Source organism: Diadema antillarum, unplaced genomic scaffold, assembly GCF_040938485.1.
Source record: "Diadema antillarum isolate AM-2024a unplaced genomic scaffold, OU_Dant_1.0 seq00000322_RagTag, whole genome shotgun sequence".
NCBI lineage: Eukaryota > Metazoa > Echinodermata > Echinoidea > Diadematoida > Diadematidae > Diadema > Diadema antillarum.
Genome location: NW_027271341.1, coordinates 426,358 through 453,651, shown reverse-complemented (window position 1 = coordinate 453,651; position 27,294 = coordinate 426,358). Strand labels below are relative to the sequence as shown.

The following is a 27,294-nucleotide window of genomic DNA, read 5'->3' as shown; positions in this document are numbered from 1 at the left end:
ATTATGGACATAGGCCTACATAATTAGGTTTGGGTGGATGTGCAGAACGACCTCTTGATTGCTAGACATGCAGGCATAATGTCAATCAGTAGAAACCCATGTTCCATTAATATTATAAAGGAATAGACCTACCAGGTACATTTTTAGTTTTGCTGTGTAATTGTGATCATAGAAAAACTCATAGCAAAATCACTAACCCAAGTCGTTAGAAATCAGACTAGTAGTAGGCAACAGTGTTTTTGTAGCTTTGCCCAAGGAGGCGGAATCTCTGATTCTACTATCTAATCCCCTATGCCATCAAACTAAAATCGTCAGCATTGCGCAATCACATGACGACGTATGAAAATACTACTTGTAAACACAGTGCATGCATGCATGCGCATGCAACTGAGAAATTACTGACTACCGCGACGTCAGCGGACCACTACTCACAGTGCAGTCACAGCGCAAGGCAGCGACGGCAGTCATAATCGAGTTTGGAAATGCAAAATATAAAAACAGCTGACAGCCCGTATTTAAAAGTGCTTTATTTACATACGTTATAGGGTACACACCTCCAGATTATTCCACTAGGTTGTAGAGGGGAAACATTCGCACATACGTAGGTCTATATGTACCTTTTTTTTCATATGATATATTTTTGTCTTTGCTGTAACGGATTATTTTTTAATCAGATCTAGTACCAGTTTAAGCGTGCTAAATGTACGTTTTATGCTCAAATCACAAAAGAACCAATATGAAATGAGCTTGCAGCATGTTGTACAACCACAATGTTACAATGTTGGGGTCGCTACATGCCCCCGAGTACCACAGAACTCTTTATGTGTAAGAGTTCTGTGCCGAGTACCCACGTCGCGTGCGCGTCCGCAGCATCTTTGTGTGGTGTATCCACCATGTATCACATACTAGTACAATACAAGTTGGTACGTAATCGCATTGCGCAGGGCTTGTCGTGCGTGGAGGCCGAGAGCTTGGACGACGTGCGTGGAAGTACCAAGTGTACGTTGCGTCGCTTGAAAATACCACCAGTACCGGGAGCTGGAAGGCAGCCGGGCGAGCCCATGGTCAATCTTGGAATTTTCCATTATTGCTAGCGCACTCTCAGACCAGCTGGCCATACACGCCCGTTGATGTGCTCTTTATCATTTTGCACCAGATAAATTCATCTGCTTTCACGGTTTTGCGAAGGATATCTTACTACGACACAGCAAAGTGTAAAGATGCTGTCTGCTAGCAGACTAACGGGCATAACTAGCAGGTTTATGAGACAGTATTCAACGTCGAAGGTATGCTCGAGTGTGTTTGGTTTGTTCACTCTGTACGGCGCTAACCCTAACTAGCTAACCCTTCTAACTATAACATATTGTTAGTATTATTCACACGTGTATCGGTCATGCGTGGATGGAAGGATGCATGTGCAGGTGAAGGCTGCCCTTTGCCAGCAAAAACGAAATAAATTAGTTTAGCGACGATATGATGATTATCAAATTGTTAAATTTAGGTGACTTTGTTGAGGCCAGAGGGTTTGATCGGGTTAGTGATAGTACTATGATTATTGCAAGGGGTACATTTATTATCTTCAACTCTATCAAGGCAGTATCCCCACACCAAGACTTGGAGCAAGCGAAAAACTAACCACTGCACTGGGAGTTGTCATGAGATTTTTGTCTGAAATTAATTAGTATTGGGTCTGTTGACGGCATGGATTTCCAGATGTGTAAGAATGTGTGAATAGTGGTTGTGCCTTTGCTACATTTGAGGTTGAATGTTTGTTTTGGTTGAAATGGACATTGATAATTTTTGTTTTACTTTTCAATTCATTTCAATTCATTTCAGTGAAAAGTTAGGAAGAAGGATAAAAAAGTAAAGAAAAATGATTTTGACAATACATACAACTGCAATATGTGATATGCTAACCAGCATACATGTATGTAATATATTTTGTGAGGTTTTTTACTTTTGCGAATTTCAAAAGTTGGATGCCATTCGCGAATTTTACAGTCCTCAAAAATATCAACTCTGATCCAGACATGAGTGTGACATACATGTATGTATATGTATACTTGTATGCAGCACATAAAGGCCCGGTCACACTGCCCCAAAGTCGCGTAAACGCATGAATCACGCAAGAAATTTGGTTGTGCATGCTTGTCCGTCGAGAATTTTCGCTGATTTACGCAATGAAAATCACCGATGAATTGCGCAAGAACTACGGAAAGATCACGCAAAAATCACTAACAAAACACACACTTTCAGCGCATAGGCACGCAAAGGCCCCAAATAGGGTGAATTCATGGTTGTGCGTGACGACTGAGGAGGTCCACGGAAAACCACGCATAATGTGTGCATTATCACTAATGAACTGCATGTGAATCGCGCATGAACGCGATAGCGGCAACATTTTCGCGAACGATCATGGACATTCCACGCATATTTCGCGCATTGTTTGCGTAAGAACTATGCAAACTACACAAAAATTACGTAGAACAGTGCAATATGTAAACTTTTACGCGAAGCCGAGTTTTGAGCTGTAAAGCACGATCCAGCGCACATCGGTGAACAACTAAGAAGGTTCCACATCAGACAAACCCATGAAATGCAGAAATCACGCATGTATCGCGTAAGGCTCAAATTTCTTACGTGATTCATGCGTTTACGCCACTTTTGGGCAGTGTGACAGGGCCCTTCACAAGGTGTATGATAGTATGCAAATAATGAATTTGTGAATGCAATGGACAGAATATTTCACGAGGTGAAAGATGAAATGATCCATTCAATGAGGCACAGTCGAGTTGAATGGATCAATAATTTCATCTTTAACTGAATGAAATTTTCTGTTGATTGCATGAATGGAAAACACCAATTATTTGTTTTATATAACACCTGAAATAGATTCTTGTTATTTGATGTTTTAAGAATTTAGAAATAAGAGAGAATGTGCGGGATCTGAGATCGAGAGAGTGCTCACTGAGTACTTTGCGCTGTCACATACTGTAAAACATGATTTATTCGTGGCATGAAATTTTTGCGAATTGCCACTGGCATGCAATGCATACAGTGTAGACAATTACTTTTGCATGCATTTTATTTTCATGAGTCTTGCTCGCGAAATTCGCAAAATTAAAATGCACGTGAATGTTCCTCGTTTTACAGTACACACTTCAAACGCAAGGGTTTTACATGCGTAGTGTGCTGGGCTCTTGGCGTGCGTGCAGTGGAGCAAATCACATGGATCCAAGATTACATGGTACATGTAAATGGAGCCACAATTGCACGAATGATGACTTAATGGGATGAATGATCAATAGCAAATGACCAATCAAATGACAAGGATCTATCAGGGTGTTACATAGTACAGTTTAGTATAGGAACAAATGTGTAGACATGCACTGTAAGTCCTGGTGCACCGACTGAATGAATGGATAGATGCACAATTTTTGTTTTTTATTCATATATCAGTGTATTGCTGTACCTACAGTAAACGGAAACAAGTTTAACCACTCATTAAGTTGTCAGCAAACTCCTATTCCACTAAAACGTGGCTTGCTAAATCTATATTCTTGTTTGACTTTTTAAAAATCAAAATCAACTTATAAAACAGATAAAGTTCTCTTTTCAAAGGTCTGAAATCAAATTTCAAAGCTGAGCACAATAAAAACTGCGAGCAAGCAAAGATTACAGAAACTTCTCTAAGAATCAATGGTATGAGGTCAAAGTACCCCAAATTAGCCAATTTTTTTAGTTGATGACACGTTATCTTGGAAAAACAGAGGGCTGGATTTCCTCTTAACTTCACAGAAATAATTATAATAATTATGATAGAGAGACTTATAAAGTGCTCATTCTACCTAAAAAGATACTCATTGCGCTGTAGAACAGAGTACATATATGTATCACGTTGCAACAGAGTATCACAGAAGATAATAAACAAACAATGTGTACACATATACATGCTGGTAAACAATTGTCAATTTGAATTAAAAAGGAAGGTCTTGAGGTTTTCTTTAAGTCATCAATAGAAAATGCTTGTCAAAGAGATTTTGGCAGGCTATTCCAAAGTTTTGGGCCCATGTATGCTTGATTCGAGGTACCTGTAATTTTTGCGAGTCAAAATGTTAGAGGGGATTATAGTTAGTTCAAATGGGGTTGATGCCCCCATCCATGGGCCTGCAGCACTCCAGAATATCAAGATATTTTAGATAGCTTGTACTTCAGGTGGAGTGTCATGAAGACGAAATGCTTGGCTTGGATGACCACTAGACCAACATAATGTATTTATTATCTATTTACAAGGGATCCTTGTAATATGGTGTACAAGTTTAATAAACATGCATGAAAAGGGTCACATATCATGCTTCCATCTAAAAGTTTGAGAATAGTCGAGGTCTCCCAATGTATATAACTGACCACAGTGAAAATCAGCCTGTCTGTGGGGAAAGAACATTGTGGAAACTAACAGTTGCACTCTTCCAATATGTTTTAAATGCAGATTCTCCAAGACAAGATGAAGATTGCCATCATTGGTCAGAGCCAGTTTGGTGAAGAAGTGTACAAACTCCTTCGCAAGGATGGCCATGAAATTGTTGGTGTTTTTACAATTCCTGATGTCAAAGGAAGGCCTGACCCACTCGGTGAGCTCGTTATTTTTTTTTTTCAGCATGAAGTGGGAAGTATTATGTCATGTATGGAAAACAAGAAATTTTAAACTGCAAGGCAAATCTATAGTTCCTAATCTTTACAGGCCACCAACAGATAATGGTTTGAAACTTTTTCCTCACGTAATACAGCGTATTTTTTGCTTATAGAGTAGGGGCCTGGAGTGCAATGTGATGATATTGGATGTTCCAATTTTATTTCTTGTGAGCTTCTTTCTATTTTGTGATTATTAGTAATTGGAACGTACATGGCAAGGAAAAAAAAAAACGGTGAAATATATTGTTTATATTAGTAATGATTGTGGTTTGTTATTCCTCTACTATGTTGACAGAGGAACAGCTACCAGTACATGGAAGATGCATCAGGTGCATCGTAACATAACACCATCTCTGGCAAATTTAGTTTGTCTGCTCCTTGTTTAACTTTTTTTTCTTTCTCTCTTTTTCCAGCTGCAACAGCAGAGAGTGATGGGGCAAAAGTGTTCAAATTCCCGAGATGGAGAGTGAAAGGCCAACCAATTGCTGAAGTTGTTGATGCCTACAAAGAGTGTGGCGCTGAGCTAAATGTGCTTCCATTTTGCAGCCAGTTCATACCCATGAATGTGATAGACAACCCAAAGCATGGGTCTATCATTTATCACCCCTCTCTCCTGCCCAGGCACAGAGGAGCATCTGCTATCAATTGGTAAGTTAACATCTAAATCATCTACATTGTACTGAAGTTCTTTCAGAGAAACAATGCAATTTTTCTTGCGTTTGTACAGCCTTTTCTTTGTCATCTTTTCTTCTTTTCTACTTTTTTTTTTGTGTGTTTGTAAGGAATTGCATATTGTGACCAAGAGTTGCCTGTTAAACCAATATTCTTTATTGCTTATCTTCTCCTCTGTCCCATTATGTTTTGTTTTGTTTTTTTGGCAGTGTTGCAAGTACAGTCACCAAGCAATGTAAGGATGAGACGTAATATGGGAGCTTAAAAAAAAAATGTTTTATTGTATATTAGGTGCAGTGAATGTCATAAAGTTGTATCGCAATTGTCAGAAAAATGCATCATCCCATTCAGACATATTGCATTGTCAAGAGCATTCATCAGTTCCTATTGATTTTTTAAAAGAAGGATAATTTTAAATCTCAACCCCCCTCCCCCACTCGCCCCCCCCCCCCAAAAAAAAGAAGAAGAAACACACAGATATGGAGAAAACTTAGAAGCAGAAATTGGATGTTCTTACAGTTTGTTGTTTGTTTGTTATTCTTTGTCTTGTCTTTTTGTTTGGGGTATTTGTAGCTAATCTGGGCCACAGGCTCAGTTCAGCCACTGCATACGCCCATGTCTATCCATCACTTATAAAACTTCTTACGTTAAACATTTAGTGAGGATATGATCATATTGGTAGGATCATTTTGAGGGAATGGATATAAAGTACACGTAGCTCAAGAAGTACAAATGGCCACCTCTGAAGCCCAGAAGCAGGATACCTAGGGCAGTCACGTATTCTCTCTTAAATGGTATGTGGTCTAGTTATTTATGGGCCAGTCACAAATCAGTTGCGATGCGTCGGCGATGGGTAAAACCCGGGAAATTTTAACAAAATTTTGAGACAGATCTCACGATTTTGCACCCGTCGGAGGCGCTCTCCGGACGCCTGCGGCTTGTCGCAGATTTTTTAGGCATCGCCACACCCGTCGCGGTCCCTAACTTTGAACTTAAAATTGCAAGATTGCTCGCAAGATTTTTCACCCATTTTTGGCATCCCAGACACAATATCCGATGACCTACGATGCCCTCCGATTAATCGGAGGCGTCCTCCGAATAATCTGAGACTAGTCGCAAGATTCTGTGTGGGATTGGAAATTCAGGTTGAGATTCAATGTCTGCGAGTAGTCTCCGGCGCCCTCCGACTGAATCGGAGGCGCCCTGCGACGATTCGTACGCTTTCTGTGATCGTCTCCGACGATTCGTACGGTGGAATCGTAGTAAATCGCCGTGTATATAAGGGCGCCTCCGACCGGATCGCTAAAAGTTTGAGACGCTCTTGCTGCAGGAGGCTGTGACAGAAGATTTTGAAGATTTTGAAGATGCCAAGGGGAGCACCAAAAGACGATCGCAGATATCGTCTCCGATCGCCTCTGATGCAATCGGAGGCAATCGGAGGCTAATCCCACGATTTTTCGACAAAACCAGGTCAAAATCCTTGAAAAAATCTCGAGACAATGTGACTGCTCCACTTTTATTAGGATTATTGCTAAGATTGTTCAAGGATTCTTTATTTTCTACGACGACCCCCGGCCAAAACTAATCCCCGACAGATCGCCGACATTGTGACTGGGACATAAGTATCTGTCCTGAAACAATAATATTCTACATATCAATGGAAGCACCTTTGTGATTACCTCTAATATGCCTAACAGATATGATTTCAATGTGTTTTAGGCATGGGTTGCTCCCTTATGATTCTAATGACTTACATTTGTTAAAAGTTTAGTGGTACAATGTAGTCACTTGTCTGGTTGTTTGTCTTGACTAGTTTTATCAAAATAAATTTGAAGAAATTTAAATGTTCATCAGCATGCCTGGCCCCCTGTTTTAAAGCAAATCAAAGTAGGATACTTTCACCATACATCTCTAGTTGATTTCATGTTAAAGGGGATGGCTAGTAACCGATCAGTGGGAATCAGTGGGAATGCTGAGGGATGATTGTTCCAATCCTTGTGGGATTCATTTAAGAGTACATTATATATCTACCGTTGTGTGAAAATTATTTGCTTCAGAATGGTCTCATATTCAAGTAATGTGCAGCTTAATGCCCCGTCACTGACCAGGGACGCTAACCTGGAAACATTAAACTGCACATTACTTGAATATGAGACCATTCTGAAGCAAATAATTTTCACTCGACAATAGATATATAACGTACTCTTAAATGAATCCAAAAGGATTGCAACAATCATCCTTCAGCATTCCCACTGATTCCCACTGATCAGTTACTAGCCATCCCCTTTAAATGGTGTCTCATTGTAAGAACCTTCCTTATGTATAAGCAATAATGCTGAATCAGCCTATTTCACAAGTCCTGTAATGAGCCCTGCACATTACAGAAGGTCACCACTATCACTGTTTGTATTAGGCAGTGTCTTTCAGTGAGATATTTGTGCGAGACAAGCAGTTTGATAACCAAATATTTACTGTGCTTACGTTGTATGCAGTGTAGGTAGAAAGATAATGCTAGACTCTAATTTGTATCAGGGATGTGCAGTATTTTTGAAGGGAGGGGGGAAAAAAAAATACCCAGGGCGGCCAAAGTTCAGATAGTCTTCTGGAATGACAATCTGAATACAAACTGTACCATCCATTCAGACAAGAAATAACTTCAGTACAGGGTCTTGTTTGTCATGTTCTTTTGGATTAGATTGTCATTTTTGTTAAGACCTACAGTATACCACATGTATGGAGTCTTCTCCATCTTTTGATGATGTCATTGGATTTATGTTTTTTCAGGATTTTGACTTAAATGCCTTTTTTTCTTTGCTGAGTGGGAATAATGTCACACTGTTTGTTTGTTTTTTGTTTTTTTGTTGTTTTTTGTTTTGTTTTATTTACTATATTGTGATATATAGTTCAGTATTACTAGAGCCAGGTCTCAACACGAGCGCATGCCTGGTGCAAGTAGAATTTCATGTCAGTCAAGAAAGATATAAAAAGTTTTGGGTACTGGTATTTTAGTATGAGTTGACAGAAATAAATACCTTGCTCGAGGATATTGAGAAAACGTCATCACCACCGTCAGGCAAGGGAACCAGGGTTCCCTCCTCTTCAGCATTTCCTTTTAATGATCTAATACCCCCATTCCACCACGATTTTTTCTCACCTGCCACTCATCAGAAGCAATGCTTGTTGCTTCCGGCCACCTACCAAAGTGTATTGGATCGCAATCTGATTAATTCAACTTGGTTGGTCAACTATCAGGTGTGTGTCAGGCATGTCATGCGGGATCCTCATCGGACAATCTTGCCTCATCGGATCACTGCCCGACATGTCTGACACTGACCCGATAGGCAACCAACACTAGTCGGATTCATCAGACTGCAATCCGATACTCTTTTGTAGATGGCCGGATGCGATAAACTTTGCTTCTGATGAGTGACCGATGAGAGAGAATCTCTGTGGAACGGGGATATAGAGAAAGAGATTCACAAATAAAAAGAATTGAAAGAATGTTTGGAGACATCCATAAGAATCATCATAATGTCCACCTGTCTGTTCTGTCCACTTTGTTGAGAAAATATTTGAATTCAGTTAGATTGCAGCTCTTGTGACCCCTAATTCAAAATAACAAACTTCAAATGCCATAAACAAGCCATGGGGTTGAGATCAATGAGAAGTAATGATTTTAATGTTTTTTGTGTTTTTTTAGTTAAAAGTAAGTAAAGATATGAAAGTGTGAAAAATGTGTTAGCCTAAAGGGCAAGTGAACAAAAATTGTGTGAAGCCCTGCTGTAGCTGTAGTATCTTTTGACAAATTCTACCTTACTTAGCCAGCTAAGGTACTCATCCCGACATTACCATGAAAACCCTTCTGTTAAAATGCTCTTACGGTAACATTCCTGTGATACACTCAACACGTATGTGTAATGGTCCAGACAGAATGACACACCACACACTGATTACTTGAAAGATTTTAACCATACCCCCTTCATGCATGAATGGGTAGGTTGTTATGGAACCCTACATGGAGAAAGTTTTTGGTGTGTGTCTGTTAAAACGGTACCCTTCGCTCTCTCATGCAGTTTGTTGCCCCGAAGCAAGAAATTTTGTTCTCCGAACGTTGTCCTGATGTTGCGGGGTAAAGTGTATGGAGCTTATGACAAGACAGTGACATGCACAATGTTGAGAATAGAGAAACACTGATAGCCTTTGTATTATAGTGCCAACTGGAGCCACTGCTACAAATGCTGCGCCCCTTCTAAGCCATGTCAAATCAATATTATGACTCTGTGAAGGCAGATGAATGAGATGTATGACATTCATCTCATTTGCAATCCTATAATATGCATTCACATATTATTGTAGTTTCCTGTAAAGAGAAAAGATAAAAGAAAAGTAGCCCTTACGCTAACCTAAAACTTACTATGTGCCTTCTCGGATGAGTGAAATATAGATTTTCTTACCTTCTTTGGACTTGCCAAAGATACTGTCTGCTGACAGATTTTTCTTGCCCTGCCTAACAAGGAAAAGTCCTTTCAGGGTTAAATGGATCTGCTGGTGATTACCTTTTCCTGAAGGTTTTTAAATCCAGATAAGTTCATTTCAATGTATACTTCTGTATATCATATATACAACAAGTGAATCTGTCATACAATATTTTATATTGGTAGTTTTATCAAATTGCAACATATGGATTCATTGTCGTTACATTACCATCACAGGACCCTTATGTGTGGTGACAAGAAAGCAGGCTTCACAGTGTTCTGGGCTGATGATGGTCTGGATACAGGCCCTATCCTTCTCCAGAAGTCAGTTGATGTTGACCCTAATGACACAGTGGACACACTGTACAACCGATTCTTATACCCTGAGGGAATCAAAGCCATGGTGAGTTTGCACTGCTATGAATTATCAGTGATACAATGTAGCAAACCTGTACCAAGCATTCACACTTCAAAAAAAATAAATGAATAAAAATAGGTGTGATAAAACACTTGTTTTTTAGTGCAATCTTAAAGGGATCGTGTAGTTTTGGTGGAGACCTAATTTTAGGTTTCTAACATTTTTTGGTGAGATAATGAGAAACCTCTTATAAAATATGAGAGAGCATGTAATTCCATGAGGGATCAACATTTATTTGATGAAAATTGGTTTTGAAATGGCTGAAATGTCCAAAACAGAGCGATACTAATAAAGTGTGGGACCCACCTTTTATTATGATCGCTTTGTTTTACTTTGTTTTTGGATGTTTCAGTCATTCCAAACCCGATTTTCATCAAATAAACTTTGAATTCCTCTTAAAATGGTATGCTTTGTACTATTTCTTAAGTGTTTTCTTGGTATCTCGCAAAAAGTTAAAATCCCATTCTCATCTCCACCAATACTGTACCATCCCTTTAATCATAAGATGTGTGTGTGCAAAAATTAAATGTTTTTCTGCTATCATATACAAGATTAGAGTTCAACTTGTAGCAGATTAAGGTCATATTTCAAGCATGTACATTATTTTCATGCCTCCGCCACAAAGTGGTGCCGGAGGCATTATGTTTTCGGGTTGTCTGTCCGTCTGTCCGTCCATCCTTCTGTCCTTCTGTCCAATTAAACCTACAATTAAACCTACATTGTAGGTCAAAGGTCAAAGAAAATGAATATTCAACATATAATTTGTGACAAACATGTCATTTTGATATTTTGCCAATTATGTGAAACTGTCATCACACATTGTCCACATGTACGATAGACCTACATTGTATAAGGAGAATCATGCATTATGGCGGAGGCATACCACTCGCCGTAGCGACATTTGTAGTTGGGGGTTTTTTTTTGTGTGTGTGTGTGTGTTTGTGTGTGTGTGTGCTAGTTACTGTGTTTCCCACATATTTTATGAGTATTATATTTCATGAATTTGGACATGAAAGACAATTTTGCAAGTGGTTGAATTTGTGGTTGAAAACCCACAGTGATGGAACGAGAAATAAAGGACATCCTTTTTCAGGAGGAAAGTTAGTGATTTTCCCAGGTTAGCATGCCTGTACAGTGATGGGGCGTTTGGGAAACATTAAACTGCACATTACTTGAATATGAGACCATTCTGAAGCAAGTAATTTTCACACAACAATAGATATATAATGTACTTTTAAATGAATCCTACAAGGATTGGAACAATCATCCCCCAGCATTCCCACTGATTCCCACTGATCAGTTACTAGCCATCCCCTTTAAGTTACAATGTACAAATACAGCGCCCTTGTGTTACAAGAGGCAATGTTTTCATGAGCTTGTAATTTCACCAGTATTAGTCAACTGCAAAATTTGCAAAATGTACCACACATACCTTGTACCTTTAGTTTTTCTTCTGGTTTGATTATTCAATAAATGAACTATTTTCAAAATCTTTAACTTCAGCGCCTTATCATCTTGCAAGGTAAGAATGATCTACACAATGTTTTATGTTTTTTCTTTTCTGTTTTACTTATTATGACAAAAGTGAATTGAGTGAATGCGAGTGAATAGATAAAACTTTTCCAGTTTCTTCATCTCTACATCCAGAATTGGGAGGGCTATTTTCATGTTGTACTTTAGAGAATGAGGAATATACTTCACTGATAGCCCTGGTGTGGCCATGTATACTACTATAATTCCTCACCTCTGGGAAAACAAAAAACAATCAAAAACAACAACAGAGATTAGAGTTCAGCTTATGAGGAGTCTTGTTCGAGATGATCATTTTCATCTTTTTAGCAGGATTTATTCATCAAAAATGAGCCATTGGTTAGGGAGTTGAATGCTGTGTGTACAGTGTTGCAAAGTTTTCTGTAGATCACAAAGAGCCACACTCTGTAATGACCTGTCTCAGTGATGAGAAATTTAGTTTTCCATGCATGGTAACACTATGAACCTGTTTGATCCTTGGCAAAACATATTGGTTTCAAAAGATAAAAACCAATTGTGTATTAAATTTGATATGACATTGAGAAGTGTTTTGCACTTTGAATCTTATCAGTTAAATGTACGGTACATATTATTTCATTTCCAGACTCGGCGAGGAAATTATTTTATATATCCGTCATTCTTTGAGAGCTAATTCAAAGTTGCAGTTATTACAGTGGGATCAGAAATGTGTTTGGTTTTGTTCTTGTTGCTAATAGGGCATTACAACCATTTACTTGTTCTTAATAATTGATTATGATAGAGGTTATTTGTAATAAAAAGAAGACAAAAAGTAAATCCAAGAGATGCCAATTGATTTGGTGCAACATTGTCACAACTGTACAGCAGTAGTAACAAGGCTTTTCAGGGCAGAAATCTCAGGGATGGAAAGACTGATGGAGACGCACAAAATACATAGCGTCATCGCCCTTTCATCAGTATGCTATTGTTGCTGTTGAGACACCAGTTGGATACACTACAGTGGCCTGTGCTCAAGGGGGAGGGAGGTGACAAGTATTTCTCTCACTTTTAAAAGCAGTCCTCCTGTTTTAGACCCCGTTTACAGGGCTTGTGCCGAAAGGGTGGGTTGGGTGGTGGTGCGTCGTGTTAATGGGAACACCACCACCACCCAGTTGGCAGAGGGTCTGGAAACCAGACTATACCAACTTGCGTTCGTTTACAAGCAGGGTGCCACTGCAACAAAATATTGAAAGGTTTGAATTAAGAGCCCGGCACTGTAAACAGACAAAATTGCGGAGCTCAGCCCTGCAATTGAGGCCGGGCTCGGCCGCGGCTCAGCCCAGCCCCGCACTGTAAACGGGCTTGTGCCAAAAGGGTGGGTTGGGTGGTGGCGCGTCGCGTTAATGGGAACACCACCCTTCGTCCAAAGCCCGCCCCCGGTTTTGCCGAAAGGGTGCGTTGGGAGCGTTGGGTCGCTTCGCGTTGACTGGAACCCCCACCCTTCGTCCAAAGGCCTTTGCCGAAGGAAAAGTTCTTTGCAGGACAAAACTACCTTTAACTATACTAGCTTTCGACGTTGAGGGGATTAATATCCTGAATATCAAAATAGTACGGGCAGAGGGTCTGGAAGCCAGACTAAATTTGGTATTACATTTGGCCCAGTTTGTGTTTACTCTGAGAAAAGGCCGGGCTCAGCGGCGCCTCGGCCGCGGCCGAGAGCCCCTCCAGAGCGTGGCCAAATGCGCGGCTAATTTTGGCCCCGCATTTGGCCTTTTGCTCATTTACACTGAAATGAAGGCCGGGCTCGGCCGGGCCTTTTCGCTCACTGTAAATGGGGTCTAAGTGGTGGCTAGTATTGGCCCATACCTATCACTCCACATGAAACCCATAATGTGTGTATTAGAGTAAACCATGTGATATATAACTATGAGAAATTTAACCCTACATGTATCATATCCGCCGCAACAAGTACTAGTGTGCTATGATGCCCAGAAACGAAATTGCGATAAAAAGGACACAGCAGTCCCATAGTTTTGAAAAGTGCAGCACTGGAAGAAACTTCATTCATTTGACCTGCAAAATAACCTTTTTGAAGTTCACAGTACATCAAATGCTGATGACCTTTCCAAGGTAGCCCTGCTAACCATCTGAGTGAACATCATGTACACTTCTATGACATTTATAGCGACAAACACATTTTTGTCATGTTCTGCGTGTTGAAAAATAATCTTTAGCCTGTTCCAGTCATTATTGTACAATTGTAAATTGCTGAAGTCCAGTACAAATGTAGGTCTCAAAGCAGTAACCGATTGGTTCTGAAGGTGGGTAACTGGATTATTGAATAGAAGTGGAGCAGGTGGCATTCTGTACCAAGGAAAGGCAGACACACTTGTGCTTTCACAAAGTAAGATGTCTGTTATGGTACACAGGTCAGCAATACTAACATCTTTCTTCCACATCTGAAATTTTCTTGGCTAAGAGTGAAAGAGGTTTCAAACTTTCTGGTCATCAGTTTGGTAACTTTTTGCAAAAGGTATTGAAGGGCAAGTGACATAAATATAAGCCTTCAGACATTTAGAAAAATCCTCTGGTTTGAAATTTTGGAAGCTCGTGAAAACTGCTTTAATGGTCAAAAGGTTTCTCAAAGGGTTATACAGTTAAGTTTACATAGCACATTTGAAAAAAAAAGTTCATTTTGAAGGGCAAGTTGAGCAGGCTATATCATGTTTTCAATTTTATTCCTAAGTATGATAAAATTGTAAGTTTCCATTGGCAGGTTTTCCCATGCAGCAACTTTTCATCATATTGGATTCATTTCCATTATTTTGTACTGGCTGCTGTACAATTTGGGAATATGTGGATGATCAACTACATATTGTGTTTGGCACCATGCCATCAGCACGAAATGCACCTTTAAAGAAACAAATGGCACACACACGCACACACACACACACACACTTACAAATGTATCATAACAGCCTCCCACATACTGGTACTTCACGTTAGGGGACAATACAATTCTGTTTTAAATGCATTCATTTATAGCCAGAACTAAAAGGTGAAGCCCTATTGTCAATAGGATGTGTTCAGTGATATTGAGTGTGTCAGGTATGCTGACAACATTCAAAATGCAGGGAATGGCATTCCTCTCTGGGATTCCCCTGTGGCACACTGTGTATTTTCAATTCCACTCACCCACACATACTATGTTAGACCCTGGCAATCTTTTAAGGAAAATATCCTTCTAATTTGTCTGTTTTGGGTTTTTTTTTAGCTCACCTGAGCCGAAGACTCAAGTGAGTTATTGAGTTCATTCATCATGTAGTGTCTGTCACATGTTGTGTGTAGACTTTTTACATTTTCTTCTTTTTCTTGAAAACTCCATAACCGATTTTCACCAAACATGGCAGGTAACACCCCTAAGGTGAACCTTAAGGTATTCTTTACATGATACTTTTTGTAACATTGGATTTAAAAGACTCTTAGCTTTTATAATTTGGCTCAATGCCACATCCCTATGTACTTTCAAAATTAATATAAACTGCACTTCTTGTGTCTGTCAGCATTCAAAAAAATTGAGAAAGGTGTTCTAAAAATTAAAATTCTGTTTAAGCTCACAACCTTTTTCTTTCACTGGACAAAGCAATACAGGAGTCTTGTTACTTGTAGCGGTGGGCGTTGGCGCTCTTTCCCATTCACTACCATGTCTGTGTGTGCTTTTATTATTATCATTATTTATTCGGCAATTCAATATACAATGTACAATACAAGCTGATATAAAATACAAACAGAAAATCGTAAATACATGATATAAAAATTGTGGTGGTTCCAGGTGCATGCTGCTGGTTGCCAGGGGAGGAAAAGGCAAACTTAATCACCGAGGCTCGAGACCTTCCTCCCCGACCAGTGCATGCACCCAGAATCAGCTATATCAATGTAAAACATATGGAAGAGATAGGACATGTATTCACTGAGATACGGAATGAAACATTTATAACCTTTGACCCTAATTGACATACCCAAAATGGTGTCTGATCAAAAAATTGTTATTTTATGAATTAATGTATGTGACATGAACTAAGCATGTGCAAAATTTAACGGTGATAGAAACTGTTTTTCTTGAGTTATTGCAAAGAAAGTTGCAGAAAGAAAGAAACATCTCAATACATTGCAGATAAGCTTTAAATTCAAGTTTTTTAACGTAATCCCGACATCGTATGAAAAAACGAAGGGTACATTCACGATAGTCCAAGATCTCAGCTACAACATATTAAAATCTGAGAGAAATTCATTGAAGCATAAATGAGCTAGTGCTCAAAAAAGATAATCATGTCAATTTTCATTTGCAGAAAAACTGCACTCCCATAGAGATAACACGTCGTAACGAAGATACAGAATGAAGTACATGTATATTTGACCATTGACCCAACTTTGCACAGACATGGTGGCATCTGAGCAAAAAGTGGTTATCTTGTGAAAAGATTCTTATAACATAGTCTTTGCGTGTGCAAAATATGGGAGAAATAAGACATGGATTCACTAAGATACAGAATGAAACATTTATGACCTTTGACCCTAATTTACATACCCAAAATGATGTCCGATCAATAGTTGTTATCTTATAAAATAATGTATGTGACATGAACTAAACATGTGCAAAATCTGGGGGTGATGGGGCTATTTTTCTTGAGTTATTGCAAAGAAAGTTGCAGAAAGATAAAAACATCTCAGTACATTACAGATAAGCTTTAAATTCAACCAAGTTTTTAACATAATCCCGACATCGTATAAAAAAGGAAGGGTACATTCACGATAGCCCAAAGTCACAGCTACAACATATTAAAATCGGGGAGAAATTCATTGAAGCAGAAGTGAGCTAGTGCATAGTCATATCAATTTTCATTTGCAGAAAAACTGCACTCCCATAGAGATAACACGTCATAACGAAGATACAGAATGAAATATATTTCACCATTGACCCAACTATGCGCAGACATAATGGCATCTGAGCAAAAAGTGGTTATCTTGTGAAAAGATTCTTGTAGCATGGTCTTGCGTGTGCAAAATATGGGAGAGATAGGACATGTATTCACTAAAATACAGGATGAAACATTTATGACCTTTGACCCTAATTTACATACCCAAGATGGTGTCCGATCAAATGGTTATCTTATAAAATAATGTACGTAACATAGACTAAACATGTGCAAAATTTTGGGGTGATAAAGGCTGTTTTTCTTGAGTTATTGCAAAGAAAGTTGCAGAAAAAAAGAAACATCTCAATACATCAAAGATAAGCTTTAATTTCAACCAAGCTGAATGTGAGATAATTGTCAAATCAAATGGCAGGTCCATTATCAGTGTTTCTGACCAATACAATGACCCGAAAATGTAAGCATTGGTTTAATTTTGGGATACTTGTCTTCTTTCTTTTTTTTTACTCTGACATCTTATTTACAAGCAGATGAAACATCATGGAATCAGAATCCATCTTGATGAAACAAGAACTTGACCCTTGAAGGAAACTCCTAGTGTGACTCATGACTCATTTTGACCAGGGAGTTGAGACAACCTCCTTGTTTTGACTGAGTGTTACACCTATAGTTTATATAATCCCTGCTTCCTGGCCGTGATCATGCCTCTGATTGTTCCTAAAAAGAGAAGTAGGAAAATAATGCTTTTCAAAAATGTTTTTGGAAAGAAATAAAGAACACTGTGAAACTTTAGATATTATGCCTACAGAAATTGTTGGCAGTTTTGAATTGAAAAGGGGTAGTAGAAAGCATGTGAATAAGCTACTATTCTCTGATACTGTTCATGCTCTCATGTCTGAAGCTACTATTTTCATGTCATTTCAGGGTGAAGCAGTGAATCTGATCTATGAAGGCAAAGCTCCCCGCATTGTGCAGCCTGAGGAGGGTGCTACCTATGACAAACTCTGGAAGAAGAAGGATCTTGCACAGGTATCAGCAACAGTAAATTGAGGGTGGTGAGAGTTTGCACTGAAACCATGTATTTAAAGAGATGATATGGTTTTGGTTGAGATGGACATTCAGGTTTCCAACTTTTTGAGATGATGAGAAACCTTGTATGAAACATGAAGGAGCATACACTTCTAAGAGGAATTCAAAGTTTGTTTGATGAAAATCGGTTTGATATAGCTGAGATATCAAAAAAGCAAAGATGTCCTAGTAAAAGGTGGGTACCTCCTTTTATTAGGACCACTTTGTTTTACTTGGTTTGAATATCTGGGCCATTTTAAACCAATTTCATCAAATAAACTTTGAAATCCTCTTAGAATTGTATGCTGTTTAATATTTCACGAGTGGTTTCTAATTACTTTACAAAATTCTCTCTAGGGTATTTTTTTGGCCCTGAAAAGGGCCTACCCAGTCCTGACGTTTCAGCAAGCATGTTCTGGCTGTTCTCAAGGGAATGAGTAATTGGAGGGAAAATCCAGCTTAAATACCCTCGGGAAAGAGGGCCAAACAAATACCCTAGAAAGTATATGTGGTGCACCGTTAAGCCTTCTAATTATTGGTTTGTTTGTTTTTTCATTTTCTAAGAGTAAAGTACCTGATGTAAAGGAGTGTATAAAGAAGAAATTGAATTTGAGCAGGTACAAATTGAGAGAATAAAAAGATTGAGAGGTATTTGATATATTAAGGTCCTTTAGAAAGTGTTCTTGTGGAACACTGAGATGCTACTCTTCACCTTTTCTTTCTTTTTTCCCTAATGTTCTGAGAAGTTTCCATGAGGTAAATTCTGCACCTGTTACAAATTATTTCTGTCTTTTTGGCAACTGTATCTGCAATGCGTAAGTTTTTTTAAGATCAGGCATTCCTTGAAAGAGATGTTTCATGTATACAATAAATTTCAAACCCATTATGAGAGATGTCTTCCAGATGAGACCAACTTCTGATCTACTGATGTCTTTTTTAGATCTCATGGGACCAACCAGGACAGACAATTCATGATTTCATCCGTGGAAATGATATGATCCCTGGTGCTTGGACCAGGATAGATGGTCAGGTAAGGAATAGTTTTACTGACACCTGTAAAGGAGTCTGATACATATGCATATGATAAGTAGAGATTATTGCAAAAAGGTATGTCGTGGTATTCTCTTTCATTTTTCTTGTATACTTTTATCTGTGGTATAGATTTCACACTTAGTAAACACTGGTCACTGCTTTATTCATATGGTATTCTCAGCTGGCTGGACACTGAAGATGTGCAGCAAAATTATAAGTTTGCTTTCTGCTTTCTTCTCCATGACCAAGTTTTGAATTTAGTTAAAAACATGAAGTATTTAATCACTTATTGTACAGGGGGGGGGGGGGGGGATGGGGATAAAGACACATTTATACCATCACATATACTCACAACTACATTATTGATGCACAGCCCAAGTTATAAGAAGCTATAGAAAAATTTAGTCATGTCTGAGGGGGGTTTTTGTCCCCGCCGAACGAGTTCGAGCAGGGGACTATGAAACGGGCTCCGTACGTGTGTGTGTCCGTGCGTCTGTCTGTCCGTCCGTCTGTCTGTCTGTGCGTCCGTGTGTGATCAAAATGTTCAATTTGCTACTTCTCTGTCATTTATGAGCCAATTTTGATTCTGTTTGCTTTATATGATAGCACTACATGGGAGCTTTGAAACTTCTACACAGAATTTCAGTTGTGACCTCTGACCTTGACCTTTGACCTATATTGTACATTTTGCTTCAAAATGCTACTCCTTCGCCATTTCTAACCCGATTTCGATTCCGTTTGCTTTATGTGATGGCACTAGGTGAGGGCTTCAAAACTTCTACACAGAATTTTGACCTTTGACTTCTTTGACCTTTGACCTTGATTTTTGACCTTTATTGTACATTGGCTACAAAATGCTACTCCTTCGCCATTTCTAACCCGATTTCGATTCCGTTTGCTTTATGTGATGGCACTAGGTGAGGGCTTCAAAACTTCTACACAGAATTTTGACCTTTGACTTCTTTGACCTTTGACCTTGATTTTTGACCTGCATTGTACATTTTGCTACAAAATGCTACTCCTTTGCCATTTCTAACCCAATTTCATTTCCGTTTGCTTTATGTGATGGCACTACAGTCTGTAGGTGAGGGCTTCAAAACTTCTACACAGAATTTTGACCCTTGACTTCTTTGACCTTTGACCTTGATTTTTGACCTATGTTGTATATTGGCTACAAAATGCTCCTCCTTTGCCATTTCTAACCCGATTTCGATTCCGTTTTCTTTATGTGATGGCACTAGGTGAGGGCTTCAAAACTTGTACACAGAATTTTGACCTTTGACTTCTTTGACCTTTGACCTTGATTTTTGACCTATATTGTACATTGGCTACAAAATGCTACTCCTTCGCCATTTCTAACCCGATTTCGATTCCGTTTGCTTTTTGTGATGGCACTAGGTGAGGGCTTCAAAACTTCTACACAGAATTTTGACCGTTGACTTCTTTGACCTTTGACCTTGATTTTTTACCGATATTGTACATTCTGCTACTAAATGCTACTTCCGGCGGGGACATATTTTACGCACCGCGTAATTTCTACTTTTCCTTGTTTGTTTTGTTTTTTGTATTCTGGCACAAATGACATTTTATCAAAGAGCTGAGCTGTCAAGTAGTATGTTTGATCAATATTTCATGTTTTTTTATTCGCTAAAGACAAGAACTGTTGTTATTTTTTTTTCTTTTGCCTGAGCCAAAGGCTCAAGTGAGCTTTAGAAATCATTCATCAGACATCCTTTGTTAGTCGTCCGTCATGCATAAACTTTCTACATTTTGAGCTTGAAGCACTTGAAACACTGACAAATTTTCACCAAACTTGATAGATAGCATCCCCAAGCTGATAGGATCTCAATTTTGTTCAAATGAGCAGAATTGTCCCCTGCACCCCAGGGGGGTCCCCAAAGCCTTCGATATTCAGGAATCTTTAAAGGACAAAGAATGCGAGATTTAGATTGAGAAAATCATATATAAAAAGGTGTCAAAGCAGAGGGAAATCTCTCCTGAAATAGATTTTTAATGTGACTTTTAAAAGATATTCACACCACTTAGAAATCAAGAGTTAAAATTTATCTTAATAATAGATAGTAAATGATAATAATAAATAAATCTTTTTCGTGCCCTAAATTATTACATTACGCCAGGCTCAAAACCGTTTACAAGTGCAGCGGTACATTGAGGCCGTCATTCATACAGCACGTATTCCCGGGCGAGCGGATGTAATATCTGGCCTGTCTTTCTTTGCATCAGCTTTCTCGACTGAGCCCTTAAAACGTCAAATTTTTACCTTATATTGTACGATAAGACTGAGTTTGATATCCAGAGTGAATTGGATGATGACAGTGACATTGACACTGATAGTGACAGTGGCAAAGTTGGGGTGGTAGAAGAAGTGAGGGTGAGGCGACGGAGCCCACTGTCTATCTGTAGTGCATCCGTGTTGACGTGTTTTGCTATGGTGGGCCAAAAGTAACCGTGTCTGGTTCCGTTACAATATCACTTCCCCACTAATAATTTTATGGGAAAAAAAATAATCTTTAACTAATGATGTTGTTGCCCATGATTTGGACATAAGAGGAACATTTTGGGTGATTTTGTACCAAATTACTGATTTCACTCCAGCTAAATAGCTACCGTAAGTGGCATGCACACGTAGATGAAAGAGTTCATAATATAATTATGTACCCGACTAAGTTCGTATATTATGACATAAAGTAAAACCTAAATGATATATTGACTTTGCACGTCTAACCGTTGGTGTGAGATCTAGATCATGAAGGCTTACATGATTACGAGTAGCTAAGGGTTCTGCAGAGTTAGCGTCTGGTTCTAGTAGTGCACCTACGCCTACGAGCTGTTAAAGAAGCAAGACTGATACGCAAAAGCTGAAGTCTAAAAAGATAACATCTGTGCACTAAGTAGTAATTCTAAGCAAGATGGATTCAATAAGTAAAAATTTGCAAAAATTATACCAAACTTATACCTGATTCTGTGAAGAAGAGACTTCACCTCCTACGCAGATCATGTGGAATTCACGATTTGAACCACGACGCTGCGTAGCAACAGCGCATCAGTGCTGGGCTGATTCGTTCCTTGCGTGACGTCAAAATTTCGTCGTCAGATCAGGCTCTGACGGTCAGAAAAGGGTCTCAAAACACCATCTCTCCATCGTTCTAGAGACTTTTCATGTTCTGAAACTAAATTATTCATTTTCCTAGAGACGTAAGCTCTCCAGAAATGTATAATTCCCAGTATTTATGAATATCAAGCTATTTTTCGCATGTTGACTACTTTAAAGATCTCTCTCTCAAGAACCGGAAGTGAGAGAACTAAGTTGGTGCTTGGAGTTACTGTAAAAGTGGAAATTTTCATGGTGTTGAAATTTTCGCGCATTTCGCGCAACCAGAAACTAGCACGAAAATAAAAGCACGCGAATATTTTTGCTTGCCATATGTTCCTGTGCCTGCGTGGAATTAAAAACACAAGCAAAGTAACAGTTACATGGATATGCATTTATTTCTGTGATTTTGATTTTTGTGAAGTACCAAGATGCACTCAATATTTCTTTAATTTCCAGCAAGTGACCATGTTTGGCTCAACCCTGCTTGGCAGCAATGCACCCAAAGGTGACCCTGTGGAAGTAGAGGGCTGCAGCACAGCTGTAGTACACAAGAATGGCATGGCTCTTGCAGGAAATGATGGACAGATGGTAATGTTTTTCAGTCTGTGTTGACAGCACCTTAATGCTTTATGAAATTGAAAGGAAAAGCTAAACTACGTTCTTTTCTGAGGTAAAGATTTTGTTGTGGGTGTGCAGCATTCCCATTTTAAAGGGGAAGGCTAGTAACTGATCAGTGGGAATCAGTGGAAATGCTGGGAGATGATTGTTCCAATCCTTATGGGATTCATTCAAGAGTTCATTGTATATCTATTGTTGTGTGAAAATGATTTGCTTCAGAATGGTCTCATATTCAAGTAACGTGCAGTTTAATGCTTCCAGGTTAGCGTCCCTGGTCAGTGACGGAGCATTAATCTGCACATTACTTGAATATGAGACCGTTCTGAAGCAAATCATTTTCACACAACAATAGATATACAATGAACTCTTGAATGAAGCCCATAAGGATTGGAACAATCATCTCCCAGTATTTCCACTGATTCCCACTGATCAGTTACTAGCCTTCCCCTTTAATACCAAAAATATTTTAAACGTCATACTCTGGAAAGTATATCACAGTCTTGACTCATATAGGATCAGTGCTTTGTGACATATTCTTTGTTTCTGTGGAGAGGACAGATATGTTCTTAACTATTCTTTTTTGTCTCGTTTATTTTCCGTGCTAGAACAGAATAGATGGGAATGTCTAGATAGCTTTAAATAAAGTTTATTAATAATCGTAAATATTTCAAATTATGTCATACCTTTACCTTTACACTTACAGGTCAATGTGAAGACTCTTCAGTTTGAGGATGGTCGAATGATTCCAGCTGTCAAGTATGGCAAGGCCCTTGAGACGGAGGAGAAGTTGGAGTTGACTGCAGAGGAGGAAGCAATGGCAAAAACCATTAAGGTCAGAGTCAGCCATTAACTCTCATATATCTGATTCTTACCCAAATCAGATGCCATTTATAATGTGTTACGAATGTTTCTTCCATTAACCCTATTCCCAACGGGGGCATTTTGCCCCCCCCCCCCCCCCCCCCCCCCCCCCCCCGAGGCGTTTTGCATGATTATTCCGCAATGCGTGATGCTCTCGCGGCAACATTTTGTGACTTTTTTCTTTCAAGTATCGCGCAACTTTTCACACCAAATTTGTCACTCCCGGCCATACTGTTTTGAAGCCATGCCCCTTTGAAAAAAATTTGTCGACCCAAAAATTGCTCAAAAACATGATTTGTGTACAAATCCAATGTAAATTGTGTTTTTGCAATTAATTAATATAAAAATTAACATTTTTACTTTCAAGGGCTGATAATGATTTATTTTTGCCTGATTATGCTTTAAAAAGTTTCTGTGACAAATTTTGATAAAAAAACAACAAAAACAAAAAGTAAAAACAAAGAAATACATAGGAAATTCAATAAACAATAAAATACGAAAGAAATAATTTTGAAGCCCACTTTTTGCTTCAATATTATTGTTGAGGATATTGAAAAGAATATGTTAACCAAAAATCAGAAGTCTTGGCGTTTTATTTTTTTATTCATAGGCAGAAAAATTATTTTTGCATAAATTAGCATAAATTAATTAATATAAAATACATTAATTAAAATTTGAAAAATCTAACTATACAGTCTTGTAGATTACATTGGCCTCTACCATAGTGCAAATTTTCGTGAGGATCGCGCTATCCATGACCGAGATCTGAAGGGGGGCCAAAAAGGCCCCCACCCTCGGTGGTTTCAAGTCCCTCAAAAAACCCGGTGGGATTAGGGTAAAATCATGCAAGCAGTGTCTGAAAATTTGGATGCCATCATTCTTTAATAGTAATAGCGTGTCAATTAACTTTGATCTTAGTAAATAAAATCATGCAAGCAGTGTCTGAAAATTTGGATACCATCATTCTTTAATAGTAATAGCGTGTCAATTGACTTTGATCTTAGTAAATAAAATCATGATATGACCTTGTCATATATGGTGTGAAGGGATGTGAGAGGCAGTAATCTATTGTTTGGTCAGTGTGTTCCAAAAATCCTGTTGAGCAGATCGTTCTCACAGCTCTGTAGCAATTGAAATCAGATCAGATTTTCATTTCCATGTGCAAGACATACTTTCCATGCGTATGCAGCACAATGGTTGGTTGCTAATACAGTAATTATTCAATAATAATGATAATAATTGCATATATATGGCGCTTTATACGGACGTTTCTAAGCACACTGGTGTTATTTATATAAGAAAACTAGAAAACGCAATATCATAAGGACAATGCAAGGCCAAAATAACAACAACGAAAAGAAGAAGAAAAAAAAATACATGTGATGTAGGGATCAATAATTGATAACTGACTGAGTGCCTCCAGAAAAAAAAAAAATAGATAGGATTACAGCTGACTTTAAAAAATGAATTTTGAGAAGAATATTTAATGATTGAATAGATGAGTCAAGTTTAATATGAAGATGGAGTTTATTCCAAAGGTTGGGGGGCAATGGAATAGAAGGCTTGATCACCATAATGGGGTTTTGTATGTGAGCCGTGAAGTAATTGGAAAGAGGAAGATGAACGGAGTGGTCTGGCAGAAGAGGAGAAACGAGAGACTGGGTTTTGGAGATAAATGTACTTATGTATGTGAGTGCAAGATTACGTGTGATTTTGTACGTCAGAAGTAGGATCTTGAAAGCAGTACGGGAATGGACCTGTAGCCAATGGAGTGAGTAGAGAACAGGAGATATATGGTCATGTGGCCTACTAGGGGTGACTAATCTAGCGACTGAATTTAGGATACATTGTAGAAGGGATGTGTGAGAAAGAGGGAGGCCGCCAAGGAGGAGTTGCAGTAGTCCAGTGGAGAGAAGACGAAGGCATGGACAAGTAGCTCAGCTGATAATTGATCAAGCAGACACCTGATTTTCCTTATTTTGAAAATACCCCAAGATGCAGTTTTACAGATGTTTGTGATATGGTGTATAAGATATAAGTGTTTGTCCAAAATAAAGCTAGGGTCTCTGACACATTCAGAGACATTTATAACCCCATCCTGAGTAGTTAAATCTGATAGAGGATCTGTGCTCCTAAATTGTGACGAGAAATGGTTGAGTTCAGACTTGTCTTCGTTCAGACGGCAGACAATGATACAACCATGATTTGTTATTTGGAACAGTGTGAGCTAAATATTTGCTCAGTTTTTGAGTAGTGAATGTGAAAAAGACATGCATTGACCCTGATATTTTCATCATATTAGATGTGACAAGTTGTCTTTCATCTTTGATTCTTTTGCCTCATTGAAACACATTTCTTTTCTTTTCGTTGTCATTATTGTCATAGGACATTTGGGCTGGAATCCTCTCAACGATGGACATAACAGATGCCACAGATTTCTTTAAAATGGGGGCAGGCTCAATGGATGTTGCTAGGTGGGTACAAAGGTTTTGGAAGCTTTGTTGACATCATGAGGCTAGCAAATGTAGCCACAAGTATGAGTAGAGATTAATGGTATTGCTTGGATTGTATGCAGTGGCAACAAGCTGGCTTAGTTGCCAATGTGTCTAACTTATACCTGAATGTTGCAAGCCCCTGTGAAGCAGCTGAGGCAGTGTTTTACTTTTATGTTTTCATGCCATGACCTTTATAAAGCAGCAACTGTCCGCATATGAGATATGAAACAGAGGTAAAAGTGAGGCACAAGCCATGCATAAAAGAGATCCAAACCTGGTACAGTGGTAGAATTTTCATATTCTGCAGTGAACAGAGAAAAGATGATAACTCATGTAAGAGAACCAGTGAAAGTCAGTAGGTAAAAGTACATCTCAACCAATCACATTTTGCCAAACAAGGGGATGACGAGCCATTTGCAACTGCAAGAAGAAGAAGAAAAAAAAAAGTAATTTCACAGAGTTCTCATAGGCTATTAACCTGTTCTATGTACTTACAAATTGTGTTGAGTCAAAAGGGGACCCATTTTGTGTTGTATGACACAGTATGTCCGTAGTAGAATACTTTAAAAAGAAAAGAAAGGGGCACCAATTGTCAGAATAAAACAGCTGCATTGGCAGTTACATCCTGTACTACTCAAGTGATCAATATCAAATGTCTGATGAGAGTTATGATGTACTTCATAAGATAGAAGTATTGACTTCAAATTTATTTGCACAGATATAGAACACATTTCTTATTTTTTGCCTGCAAGCCTCAACACAGTTGTAAATTGTCAGTTCCATAGCTGACTGTTAAATGACTGGTAACGTTCAGATTGACCTCGTCAACAGGAACTTGGCATAGTCCAAGTTTCCTGGTAGCGTTGATAAAATGTATCGTTTCTTCAGTGACAGATTTGCCGGCTTTTATTTAGGTTTAGCTTGGCAATCATTATGCCAGGTGTCTTGTTTCCTTTGTGTGCATTCATTTCAAGTATTGTGACACATAGTAGTAACTCACTGCAAAGTGGCCTATGATTGAATTAAAACCAGCATATTAAGGCCCTGTCGCAATTTTTGCTACGCGGAGATTCCCGCAGATGGCCCACACACGACATTACCTAGCACGTATCTCACCTGTAGTTGCCCGAAGGTGCGAACACAAATCCTAATTCCCCGCAGTCATGTTTAGGCCCTGTCACACCTTCAAGCTCGCAAACTTGTCACGTGTGGGATTTTCCAGCATGCAGGACAATTTCTGAGGGTGGTCGAGGATTTGGGCGAGTTTTGTATGCGTCTTACATTCTGAACGTATGCTACTTAAGTTCTACTTGCGGGTATTCTGTGTGACCTGTGTGCCAGGCGCATGAGGGCTAAAAATCGGTGAAAGAATTCCTCTGAAGGACTATTTATTTGGCAGAGGACACTAGAGAATGTCATAATCCTG

At 38.8% G+C, this 27,294-nt stretch overlaps 1 protein-coding gene across 1 annotated transcript in view; it reads left to right on the top strand.

The window, feature by feature from the left end:
• Positions 1-950: 950 nt before the first annotated feature.
• LOC139730617 (mitochondrial 10-formyltetrahydrofolate dehydrogenase-like) overlaps positions 951-27,294 on the top strand; it is a 52,648-nt gene continuing 26,304 nt past the window's right edge. The window contains exons 1-9 of the mRNA XM_071641473.1: positions 951-1,286; positions 4,490-4,631; positions 5,106-5,340; positions 10,077-10,242; positions 17,604-17,708; positions 18,688-18,777; positions 22,351-22,482; positions 23,216-23,344; positions 25,759-25,847. Coding sequence (XP_071497574.1) covers positions 1,221-1,286; positions 4,490-4,631; positions 5,106-5,340; positions 10,077-10,242; positions 17,604-17,708; positions 18,688-18,777; positions 22,351-22,482; positions 23,216-23,344; positions 25,759-25,847 — 1,154 coding nt within the window. The 5' untranslated portion in view covers positions 951-1,220. The remainder of the gene's footprint in view (positions 1,287-4,489; positions 4,632-5,105; positions 5,341-10,076; positions 10,243-17,603; positions 17,709-18,687; positions 18,778-22,350; positions 22,483-23,215; positions 23,345-25,758; positions 25,848-27,294) is intronic.